The 13,214-nt window shown below is 37.9% G+C and overlaps 1 protein-coding gene across 2 annotated transcripts in view; it reads left to right on the top strand.

Annotated features, from left to right (window-relative positions):
- Window positions 1-1,079: 1,079 nt before the first annotated feature.
- LOC148356903 (ankyrin repeat and SOCS box protein 13-like) overlaps window positions 1,080-13,214 on the top strand; it is a 37,361-nt gene continuing 25,226 nt past the window's right edge. Inside the window, exons 1-6 of one of the 2 annotated variants that reach the window (XR_015851969.1) lie at window positions 1,080-1,222; window positions 3,575-3,762; window positions 5,057-5,213; window positions 7,945-8,079; window positions 8,718-8,909; window positions 11,554-11,761. Coding sequence is in view for 1 of the 2 variants with exons in the window: in XM_088346887.1 (XP_088203013.1) it covers window positions 1,180-1,222; window positions 3,575-3,762; window positions 5,057-5,213; window positions 7,945-8,079; window positions 8,718-8,909; window positions 11,554-11,693 (855 nt within the window). In the remaining variant the exon portion in view is untranslated. Of the gene's footprint in view, window positions 1,223-3,574; window positions 3,763-5,056; window positions 5,214-7,944; window positions 8,080-8,717; window positions 8,910-11,553; window positions 12,583-13,214 lie in introns of those variants that run through there. The other variant, XM_088346887.1, reaches the window with a different exon arrangement.

The raw sequence follows: 13,214 nt of genomic DNA, 5'->3' as shown, positions 1-13,214 counted from the left end.
AATACACTAGACTTGCTATAAACGAGAATAAATGATAGAGTGAGAATTAAAATAAATGAGAATGAATGATATCTATGTGCAGAGAGAGAGAAAGAAAGAGAGAGAGAGAGAGACTTAAACGAGAATAAACGATATCTACTGTATCTGTAGAGGGAGGGAGAGAGAGAGAGAGAGAGAGAGAGAGAGAGAGAGAGAGAGAGAGAGAGAGAGAGAGAGAGAGAGAGAGAGAGAGAGACTCAAAATGAACGAGAATAAATTACATCTACAGTATATGTAGAGAGAGAGAGAGATATATCTACCAATCACAGGAGTTAATTCGTTCTTTGTTTTTGTTCTGTTCTTATATTCATACGAGACATCAGGATCGACATCAATATCTGATGTATTGGATTCCATCTCAAAATCTCCAACATGTGTGTCTTGCATTTTATGTAAAAAGTAAAAAGCAAGCCCTCCAAAAATGCACATATTGTCATTTAAAAACAAACATTTTAAAAGGCTTTACTAGTACAGTCATGATTTTGGAGCCTTCATTGGATTATTTGTTGATGTTGATGGAACCCAGTCTGTGAAGCTTTTTTCTGTTCATTTCCCTGACATCATGTTCATAAACCTTTAAAGTTAAAATACATTTTAAGTCTAATTTAAATGATAAAAAACAACGCAAGGACGCAACCGATAAAAAAAATGACGAAGGCGGTGCGGTTTGATTACGCTAGCAATATACAGTACTCGTAGTTGAAGTTCGATTGCATGTAATTCAGGAAATAAATAAGCACACAATTAAAAAAAATCAAAATTATTTTCATTTTAGAGGTGGAAAGTATTAAAATTGAAATGTATCTTTGATATGCAACGCTATAGGTTTTGAAATTGTGTCCCATTCAAAAAAAAAACAAAGAATTTGTAGTCGAACCCATATTTGAGAATGAAAAGAATGGAATTCAGATTTATAAATCTGTTACATGTACAGTATTTGGATTTTATATTTTCAATATAAAAGTGTTTCTAACAAGTTTAGGTGAATTATCCACTCCAACCGCTAGCCGAAAGTAAAGCGGTCAAACTCCCGTCGTCACAAAACCACCGAAGAAGAACCCTTCACTGCATCGTGGAGAGGGTTGTTTACAAATATTGTTTTATTTTTTTCATGATTATTTTTTTCTAGTACCTGCCGAAATGGATCCGGAACACATTCAACCGTATTATTTCGGAGATATCAGTGCGTATAAAAGACAACACTACTGTTTTATTTGTTGTTTTAATATATGTCACGAGGAGCTAATGTGGTAAGCTACCAGCTAACGTGGTAAGCTACCTAGTGTCTGATTTGATGACGTCAGTGGTCCGCTGGGTAGTCATAAAAACAAAAATCATAACATTAAAAGAAAACAGTAGACTCAACTACTTTAAAGACATTATTTTTTGGTGTCATAAAATAAGTTGTTGGTATTCTAATATCACATTTTTTTCTCACCGTTTACAACCTCAGCCAATTTCTCCCCTTACAAATGATTGCCCATGCGATCGTAAAACTTACATACAGAACACGGCAACTATTTAGTCACAGCAAGATGAACTACGTAGACAAAAAAAAGCATGTGATTACTTGCTACTTCCATAATGGCTCAGCCAAAAATAATACACCCACCAAAAAACTATGTTTATAAAACTACAGTATATACTGCTGTTGTAGTTAATTCAATGGAAAACCTTAAAGCTCTAGTGTATATGACCACTAGATGGGACTGTTGTCCAATGCTGCTTTGCTGTGCTCTGTGGAACTAGTTTTTGTTTTCAAGACAACATGGCGGTGACCTCTAGGTATGGATTCGGTTGTGAAAAAGACATACACATCCATCCATTATTTGCACCGCTTATCCTCAGTAGGGTTGTAGGGGAGCTGGAACCCATCCCAGCCATCTTCGGGCAGTGGGCAGGGGACACCCTGAACTGGTTATTTCAATCTATTTTATTTGTAATGAAAATGAACATTGGTAAGATAGCTATTATTGTTTTTAATATCTAAGGCATAATGATAAACTCCAACATCATCCATTTTACGTCATGTGAGACCAACCAGCCAGGCAGAAGAAAAGGGGCCCACTATCGCTCAGCCAAATCTTTTTATATGGACTAGTGACGCTCGACCAGATCATGTCTCTAAAGGCGTTTTCTTAAATATTTGATGCACGCAGTATCGGGTGACGGTGTTTGAAATTGCTAAAGTACGAGAATGTCCCTCGAATCAACATAATTACGTATGGTGAGAACATTATTTTATCAATGCATTGCCTTAGATGTTTTAATTACATTCAAAACTTCATGTTCTCATATTTCATTATGGTACATAATGAATTGGTACGTTCGAGAACTGTCCAAAAGAGGACGCCGTCGTTCCATCCATTCCAAAGCGAGCCACCCAAAACAAAGGTGGTGGAAGTCATTTTTGTGCTGGGCTTATTTGCTCTACACTTTAATAAACACAATTTGGATGCCTAATTTGTTTTTCTATGTTACTGCTGTCATAGTTGATTTGACAGCACTTTCCCACTTTATTTCTTAAGAGTTAAATTGGAGGCTAACTAAGCAACTCAGTAGCATAAAATGCTTGCTAACAGTGACATTTCGCAATATTTGATTGATCGGTCGATAATTGTCGCTCACCTATTTATACCACAAAAACATTGTATGCAACGGGATCGAACCCAGGTCGCTGCAGACACTTTTTTTCCACCATTCTCTCGTCACGAATGGCAGCCAAATGTGAATTTCCCTTCGGGGATGAACAAAGTATCTATCTATCTATCTATCTATCTATCTACATGTCAGAAATGGTCGAACTGGCTGCCCTGTAAATTAGGGGGACACAGTTTATACTCAGTATAAAATATGTCAGCCTATCATCTCCCCACTATAAAATTTATAGTGACATGCCAACCTTTATTTTGTTAATGCTTTCCGATCTACACACACCGTCGTTGCGATCGACTGGTAGATCACAATCGTCGTATTAGGCACCGCTGGTGTACACTAATTGAAATGATCGAAAAACTTACAAGGTAACAGGTATGCCTTTTGTTTTTTCTCAATAAATCTCGTGACAACTGAATAACAGAGAAAAAAAAGTACATTGTATTGTATTCTCAAGAAAAATAGTTAAACATTTAATTAAAAAAGTAATATATATATATATATATATATCCAATTTTTCTGAAACTTTAAAGCCGCAATGTGTAATATTTGACCACTAAATGGCAGTGTGTTGTCTGTTACGAGCGAGGGCCAGTGATACATGGCAGAGCGTGGTGGCAGGATGCCTGACAAACATGGCGCCGATCTAAGCGTAATACAAATACTCAATTTTTAAACAATGATTTTTTAGTAAAAAATAACATTGGTGTGATAGTTCATTTAGTTTTGCCTGGTATTCCAATCAATGTTTTTTTTTTTTACTGGACAAAATAATTTTTGTCCCACTAGGAGGCACTAAATACTACACACTGTCTCTTTAACAAAGCTTAAACTATCCTCTTTCCTCTATTCACTTTGCTCTGTTTTTTTCTGTCTTCAGGCTGCTGGTCCGAGAGAACCGAAGTCCACAAGGCAGCGGCGCTTGGTCAAGCTGCGGTCCTGCAGGATCTGATCCGGCACGGCGCCTCAGTCAACACGGTGGCAGTTGATTCCATCACACCTTTGCACGAAGCCTGCGAACGTGGTCAGACACAGTGCGCTAGGCTGCTATTGGACGCCGGAGCGCAGGTAAAGGCCAGTCTCAGATGAGAAGTTGAGCTGTGTTGTAGCAATAGGAATAGAAAACCGGCTCTTTTGGCTCGCTAAAAAAAGCCGTCTCTTTCCGCTCTCAAACGGCTCTTCAGATTTTTTTTGCTTTATTTATATATTACCAATAATAAGTCAAGTCACATTTATTTGTACAGCCTTTAATCACAAAATGTCTCAAAGGACCGCACAGGATACAATAACACCATCCCCCTGATCTTAAAGAAAAAACATCACAACCTCAGCATGAGGAAAATAAGAAACCTTGAGAACGGGCGATTGTGTCAAACAAAAATTATTTATTATTATTAAAATTATTATTATTTTTGTGTACAGCAATAATCTTAGAGAAAAACAATGCTTTTGCTGAGTGAAGAGCTACTTTATATTCAGCAAACTGTTACATCAGGCTAATCGTAAAACTTAAAATTTGTTGCCGTTTTTGTTTAAGTTTCCTGCAACCTTGTTTGAGTGACCTGATTATTTCAGTAAACTAAGGTGTAAAACATGCGCAAAGCCAATTATTAATCGTTTCATGCACCACTGTTAGGCTCAAGTGTGCACAATAATGGATTGATTTCTAGAAAGAGAAATCAAACATTTACAACTGTTTCACAATGTCTAAAAATTGGCAAGTAAAATACACAAATAAAAAGTTTCAAGGGCTGTGAACTAGTCATCTCTGGATGGCCACTTTTTTACATATAAAAATGTGTAAAATGCAATGTTTATTTTTTTTTTTTATTGTGATCAAATATCACAAGGTACTAGGTAAGGCTATAAGCAATTGTCTCGCCTGTTTTCCAGATATCCTTGCTACACTCCTTTGCAGGCATTTCATTGCAAAAAAAGTCAGGCAAGAATAAAAACTTTCTTTTTTCGTGTGTTCCAATTTAGATTACTCAATGTTAGTAGCACTTGCAGTGATTATTTCAGTTTGGGACAAAACGTCAGTCTTTGCTTTCAAAAGAGACCAACACCAGCCATTTTCTTTAAGAACCGCGATTTACTTCGGGTGCGTCTTGAATTCGGATTTTAGGCAAATTTTTCAGGGACTGTAAGGGTTTTAAAAAAAAAATATTGGTGAAAAACACCATCGCTGAAAACACAGGAAAAATCTAATAAAATAATAACACGTCTACAAAATACATTATAAAATACAAAAAACGTTTGGCACAACACTGGCCCTTGGTTGGTGGCTAGCCCTGTTCCCGTTGTTCGCTCTCATAGAGCCGCAATCACAACTGTCTTTGTGAACGCACAATGTGATTCGCAGGTGGACGCCAGGAACGTGGACGGAAGCACGCCACTTTGCGAGGCTTGCTCCGTGGGCAGTTTGGAGTGCGTGAGGCTTCTTCTGGAACGAGGCGCTAAAGCTAACCCCGCCCTCACTTCTCGGACGGCTTCACCTCTGCATGAAGCCTGCATGGGAGGCGAGTGACGTCTTTGTAGCCCAGGGGTCGGGAACTTATGGTTCGGACGCCATATATCAGTTTTTTCATTAGTACATGTAGTTTGGAGATACATTTGACAATAGCCGTCTCAGAGTCAAATGGTAGACTCCGATTTAAATAGATGCCAAAGCCACACTGAGGCAACACTTAGTTCAGTCCTGTATATAGAGGACACTTTCTAAACTACAGTTTACAATCAGGGGGTCATCCTTTAAATGGAAGCTCATTAAACTATGTATGATGACTGTTCATATACTTTATGATGAAAACCCACAGAAAAAAAACATTAAACCCGTGAAAACACCATTAAAACATTGATTGGGTGAGTGGTAGAGGTGAACGGATCTCTGCATGCAGTGCAAGTCGATTCCTTCTCCCTGGTGCTCATTGCCGTCTGCACTGAAGGTAAATACGGCAATATCCTTCTCGTTTGCAGTATTTTGTGACAATTTTCAAGAGGACGTTGCTCGCACCTTGTTTTGCACGGTAAAAATTAAGGTAAAAAAAGGGCCTCAAAACTATTGAGTATCTGAGGGAGGGAGACACATTTTAAGTGGCATTTTATTTATATGGGACACGTGCAGAGGTATTATTGTTATTTCACAGTGTTGATCTATTTTCGATTGTTCTCGATTGTTCTCAGCTCAGGGATGCTGCTGGAAATGTGAATTTCCCTTCGGGGATGAACAAAGTATCTATCTATCTATCTATCTATCTATCTATCTATCTATCTATCTATCTGTCTGTCTGTCTGTCTGTCTGTCTGTCTGTCTGTCTGTCTGTCTGTCTGTCTGTCTGTCTGTCTGTCTGTCTGTCTGTCTGTCTGTGTCTGTCTGTCTGTCTGTCTGTCTGTCTGTCTGTCTGTCTGTCTGTCTGTCTGTCTGTCTGTCTGTCTGTCTGTCTGTCTGTCTGTCTGTCTGTCTGTCTGTCTGTCTGTCTGTCTGTCTATCTGTCTATCTATCTATCTATCTATCTATCTATCTATCTATCTATCTATCTATCTATCTATCTATCTATCTATCTATCTATCTATCTATCTATCTATCTATCTATCTATCTATCTATCTATCTATCTATCTATCTATCTATCTAATCATCAAATTACATACAGTGAAATTAAATGTGTTGAAGAAATAGCTTTTGTCTGGAGAGCGGATTTGACTTAAAATTTATGGTGTGGCTCTCTCAAAAAAAATGTTAAAAATATTTTTGCATTTACTACTCTTTTGGGTCAAAAACCCGACCCCTGTTTAGCCCAAAAACCTGGCGAGATGTCTTCTTCCACTGTTTGAGGACACTGTCTTTTATAGGTGGGCCTTCTAACCCAGTGGTCCGCAACCACCAGGCCGCAAAGAAAGAAAAATAAGTTGCCTTATTTATTTGTATTTATTCTTATATAACGCATATTACGAAAAAATGACTTCAAAGATAGGGTGCATATTACACACGAGGGCTTTATAGTAGTCAATTTATCCATCCACACATAAGGACAATTTGGACGGGCCGATTTCTGTACTTTTTGCATATTTATCACTCAAAAAGGTTTAAGATCATCAAACCAATTTTAATATCACACAGAGACAACCCAAGAAAATACAAACTACAGTTTTGAAATGTGGATTTTTTTAAGGCACAAAAATTCCAGGCCTTGAAAAATCAGTAGAAAATGTGAGAAAACTGGCCCAATTATATGTTTTTACATCTTAAACTGGTCTAATCCTTCTGCCTCTTATCTTTCTTCCACTTTTTTTGAATAAAATTTGTATCCTAATTTCATGCATTTTTTTAAAAAGCAAACGTTTTTAATTGTATTCATTCATGTTTTTTTAGGTATTTCTTTTCAATTTTATCTTTTATTTTCCACAAACTTTGTATTTGTTTTGTCTAGTTTTTTAAAATCTATTTTGAACAGTGCCAGTACTGATTTTTATGTTAATTTTTTTTCTTTCTTATTTTTGTTTTGCAATATTTTTTAAACAGGCAAAGTTTTTTTCATTCATTCATTATCTGCACCGCTTATCCTCAGTAGGGTCACGCAGGTCCCAGCTATCTTCGGGCAGTGGGCAGGGAACACCCTGAACTGGTTGCCAGCCAGTCGCCGGGTAACCAGAGACAGACAACTCACTTGCTCATTCAAACCTAGAGACAATTCAGACCGGCCAATTATCCTGACATGCATGTTTTTGGAATGTGGGAGGAAACCTGGAGTACAAGGAGGAAATCCACGCAGGCACGGGGCAAACGTGCAAACTCCACACAGAAAGATTCGATCTCATGACCTTAGAATTGTGCTGTAAACATGTTAACCACTGCGCCTCAGTACTGCATGGCCCAGTTTTTTAATTTGTATAAAATTTAGTTTTTGGTCAAAACATCTTTTTTGACCCATTTATGTTTTTACATGCATAGACATTTTGGGCCACATTTGGCCTGCAGGCCATGAGTTTGACACAAGTGATTCAGAAAATTAGAAAAATACATTTTAAATGAGCAAAATGATCTGAAAAGCCAGAAAACTTTGCAAATGTTTTTTTTTCATTATTTTCCCAATTATATAATTTAAGATTCTTTTTCATAGTCTTTACAATGCGGCTTTTTCCAGTAGATACAGACCTTTTTGACTTACTTTATTACATGTTTCCTCAATGTTCTTACTGTAATATTACTATATATTTTAAAAGTTTAGTTTTTTTCCGTTTTTTTTTTGCAGGAAATTCCGATTGCGTGAAGTTGCTGATCGCAGAGGGCGCTAGTCTCGAAGCGTACGACCTCTACTACGGGACGCCGCTTCACGTAGCCTGCGCTAACAAACACACGAGTTGTGTCAAAGAGCTCCTCAATGCCGGTTAGCGTCAAAGAATACTTTTATTTTCACAATAATCATTTTCAAATTGTTGTAATTGCGGTTGGAAAACTTGTCCTAATTCACCCTGGTCCGTTTTTCCTGAAAAGTATCAAAAAGTGCTGAAAAAGTATGGTTAAATACAGAAAAATAAAGAAATAGTGAAACGTAAGAAAAGAGTACTGAAAATTATGAAAAAGCATTAAATTATAAGACTGAAAAGTAGTAAAAAAGTACAGAAAAGTACTGGGAAAAGTGAAAAATACTGAAAAGTTGTGAAAAAAATATTAAAAAGTGAGGAAAATATAGTGACAAGTATGACAAATAACTGAAAATCATAAAAAGTTTTGAAAGTAATTACAAGTATGAAAAGGAACACAAGGTACTGAAATGTAGCAAAACAAAAAGTGAAAAGGAAGGTAAAGGTGCAAAAAAGTAGTAGGAAAAATACAGAAAAGAACGGTAAAGTACAGAAAAAAAGTGAAAAATCTTGAAAAGTCCTGAAATGTAATAATAGTGCTGGAAAGTTGTGAAAAATGGCAAATGGTACTAAAAATTGTAAAAAAGTGCGGAGAATTATTACAAAAAGTTGTAAAAGTAATTAAAAGTAAAGAGGGCATTTTGTATCATTTCTTTTGTAGGCGCCTGTGTAAACGCACCGCGCCTGCACCAGACGGCGCTGCACCACGCCGCCAAAAGCGCTCAAGTGGAAATGATCGAAGCGCTGGTGGAGTTCGGCGCCAACATTTACGCTCGAGACAAAGACGACAAAAAACCCGTCGACTTCACCTCGCCCGCTTCCCCTGCTAGAACTTGCCTGCAATTTTACGAAGGTAAATCTCGTACTTGCACTGATTTTCCGCAAGACGACCAGAAAGTTGAGTTTTTTTAAAACTGCGTCCGTTAAAAGTGGGGTGTCAAACTCATTTTCACCGAGGACCACATCAACGTAACAGCTTTCCTTAAAGGGCCGGATCTAACTTATAAAAGGGTTCCCGTGGATCCTTGAAAAGTCTTTAAAATACATTGAATTCATGATTTAAAAACAATAAGGCCTTAATTTGCACTACCATTTATCATATTAAAGATTTAGTAACATTTAGCATTTGTCTTTTCTAATAATTCACTCACTGATTTACTTTCTCGGCAACACGGCGTGACCACAATCATAGAACTATCAAAACGGTGATGTGATTTCAGTCGGGCCTTTCAGAACAGATAATGTCTTAGGTCTACCCACAATACACATAGAAACTTCAGACCGAGAAGTTCACTCTGAACCATGATCAAGTGTCAATTTAATGAGGAGTGGCTGTCTGACACACGTTTGAGCCAGGTAAGGTTTTAATTGTGTGTTTTTTGTCGACTTGGTCTTAAATTTGATAACAAAAGGCACTAAAAAGTCTGGAATTTAGCTTTTCTTAAGAAGTAGGAACCCTGTATAAATGGAACTTAATGTACCCCATTTTCCACACAGGCTGATATTTAAATTGAAATTATTTATTTCATAGAACATAAATTAAAGGTTGTGACCGTAATAGAGGTCGACCGGTTATCGGGCGGGCCGGTTATCGGCACCGATATTTGGGAATTTGACAGATATCAGTATCGGCATTTTTGTTTATTCGCCAGCCCGAATAAATATATATTAAAGTGTGTTATTTAGGCTCAGATGCAGTGTAGACACTCTCTCCCTCGCTCCTACTCCACCCCCTCCTCCTCACTACCCACCTACTATTACTAACTTTACAATGAGCAGGTGAATAACGTTAGAGCGAAGTAAACAGCGGCAGCTATGTTAACATCTGAGTCCCAATACGCCTGTCAATCAAGCTGCTGATAATATTGAGATTTTAATTAGTCTGTGCCATGGTAGAAAACCATGTGTGTGATTAAGAGATAGCATATTCAGCGTAGTTTACTTGTTTTAGGGGAATTTAGGGAAACAGATTTATTGGCTCTTATCATAACATTATTTTGTCAATAAAGCGTGTGTGTTTGTGACTGAGAGAGAGCATAAAAAGCACACTAATGTGGAAGGGTGAGTGATTAGCTGTTATTATAACATTAGTTTGTAACTCTGGCTTTGAAACAGGAGCGCCCACACTTTTCAATTCGATGCACTTTTTGTTTTAAGTTAATTTTAGTAAAAAAGATTAATTTAATTTAAGTCAGTTTTAAAGCTTTTACAGCGGATGAGTAGCGGCTCCAAATATCGGGTATAAGCCTTCATTAAATATTAGTAATTAGTATTAGCCCTAAAAAATCCGAATCAGTCATTCCCTAGTCCGTAATTTGAAAATATTACACTTGCTGACGCCCTCCTCTGGCTGAAATCATCATCACAACCTCTGTCAAGCTTCTTCTGTTTCTCGTGCAAGTACATGACTTTCTTAGACCCGCTCGAATAAACTCTTCGTTTTTCACCTTTGTCGTGGTTTGGTTTGGCATTTGGTCTGCATTTGTTGAAGTCCTTTTCTTACTTTCACGATTTTCATCCGAGAATGAGAGAAAAAGGCAAGCACAAGCGTAGAATCAGTCTGTGCCCTGCCTCCTTTCCTTGGGCATAACGCGTTCCGCGAGCGGGTCACCGATGGTAAAAGTAAGACAAAAGCAGGTAGGCTCAAAGGAAAAAATATATAGGCTCTTTGAACGCAGTTGGCTATTTTAAACACACTTAACAGAGAAAATCTTTTACCTTCAACTTTTTAAGGACACCTCAAACGACGCACCCCAAACTTTTATGGCATCTGGTTTCATCGCAAACAATTAACATGTTAACCAAAAGAGGGCCCTTGAAGACCACTCTATATGACTCTCAAAGGCAGAACAGTTACCGTATGAGTTATCATTTAATTGCGACTATGTGTTTGCAATTACATCCAATTGTGTATCTTTATGACAAAATTTTCTTGGAAATTCTTAGGCTCACTTATTTTTTAATTCCACTCATTGGTATCGATTTGGGAATACTGGCGTCATGTCGCGGATATCGTAGTTAACAGGCATCATGGAAAACGCAGTTTTAGGTCAAGTCACTCTTTTGATCTGTTTACTTTTAGATGCTCACACTTTTCGAAGCCCCTGCGTGTAATACTCGAGCACTAGATGGCACTGCCGCTTAATGCGAATGAAAACCAGTGCTACAGCAAGCAACAAGGCGACTAAAGCGGGGCTCCACTCTTAAGAGAAATACAAATTTCTCGAGTTATAATTTTTCATAAAATTAACATTGGTATGGAGAAAAATGTACCACCATAATACACTCAATATTAGACATGTCCCTTTAAGCTCTCGTGGGCCACATAAAATGATGTGGCGGGCCACATTTGGCCTCGGCCCTTGGGTTTGATACATGCGAATTCGAAATGGATGAGAAAAAAGGAAGTCATCAAAAACAGATGACGTCCTTATATACTTCACCTTTTTAAAAAGTATATATATTTAAAAAAAATGTTTTATTTTATTTCCCAATAGCTGTGCCCTTGAGTCTGCAGCAGCTCAGCAGGTTGGCATGGCGACGGAAGCTGGGCACCGAAGCGCTCAAAGTTATCGGCGGACTCCAAGTACCCAAGATCATTATCAGATACTTATCTTATCAGTCATGTCAAGCCTGAAGTTGGTTGTCAACTGCTTCTGGTCATCTTCCGATATTTTTCTACTGTTTTCATCTCGAGCCACTCATGTAAGCCACATGGTTGCAGGCTATGACTCGCCTTTAGCCGCTATTGTTATTGTTAACTGCTACGTGTAAATTGAGCTTGCTTCCACATGTGGTCACGCAAGCGAACATCACCAAGGGCCATGATTCTGGCAGGTTTTTTTTACTGTTTCCTTCTCTAAATACTTATTTCAGCCACTTGGCTCCAGGCTATGGCTATTGTTAGTGTTAGTTGATCCCGCTTCATCCCTCAGCGTCACGCACCTTGCACTGCTGATTTTTGCAATTGGCTCACAGCTTGCCACTATTGTCCTTTTTAGCTGCTTTGTTTGTTTGTCAGTGTCACTTTTCTTCCACAACTTCTTATTGGATTTTTTATCCACAGTTTCCTTCTCTCGCCACTCATGTTAGTCACTTGCTTGCAGCCTTCGACTCGCTGTTAGCTGCTATTGTTATTGTTAGCTGCTGCTCCTTCGTCATTCAGCGTCACTTGCCTTCCGGAGTGCGTTTTTCCACTCTTTCCTTCTCTAGCTAATCATGCTAGCAACTGGGCTGTAGGCTACGGCTGGCCTCTAACTATAATTGTTAGCCGCTCCGTGTAAATAAAGTGTAAACACTTTTCGGAAAAAAAAAATGGTATTGTAACATCTCTGCTTAGTGTCTAGTGACGTTTCCGTGAAATAATAAACATTCTTAGAGCGCAGGAAAAAACAATTTTCCTTCAGTAAGGGCTTTTATTTACGTTACGTCGACATGTTTAAAAGGCAGATGAGCCTGCAAATGTGTAAATATTTATATTCCTTTCCTAACTAGGATAAATTTCAATTAAAAAACATTTGACTGTCGTGCCTGTTCATGTAAACGCAGAAGAATGAAAAACAATGCACGTCTTCACCTCATAAGACAAATAATGGAATCTCCAGTACGATGGGAACATTTTTCTCATTGTACCTCCAGTGCCTGGCTGTCTTTCTGAGTGATTGTGAGGTTTTTTTTTTGCTTTGACAAGTGACTGTTATGTCATGTTTACGTAACTAAAAAGGACGTTCTGTACTCGTACCTTTAAGAGAGCTCCTGAATGCATGCGCTTCAGGGTTTTTATATCATTCTAAACGTTGCTGCAGTGTGTGATTTTTATCGTGCAAAAAAACAATTATCTTTTCTTTAATTTACATTTTTCAAGTAATTGTCCAATCGGGATGCATGATAAATGTTTCTTTTTCTTGGCGGATACCTGATAACATCTTTCTTCTGGAGCACAACACTGATATTTATTTAGTTTTGGAACTGGATGCTATATTTACAAAAAAAAAGATACAGTATAAAGTCGAATAATTTCTGTATAAAGTCTATCCAAAAAGAATTGTTTACGTCACTTCTAAACATACAAGTATTGTCGCACATGCCTTGGCTAGGGAAAATAGATCGCTCATTTTTATCAATGGCCGAGCTCTCCGATGCCTCGTGCACTTCATGA

The sequence above is a fragment of the Urocampus carinirostris genome, chromosome 11 (assembly GCF_059441175.1).
Source record: "Urocampus carinirostris isolate Australia breed hairy pipefish chromosome 11, RoL_Ucar_1.0, whole genome shotgun sequence".
NCBI classification, from domain to species: domain Eukaryota; kingdom Metazoa; phylum Chordata; class Actinopteri; order Syngnathiformes; family Syngnathidae; genus Urocampus; species Urocampus carinirostris.
This window is presented reverse-complemented; position numbering and strand designations above follow the sequence as displayed.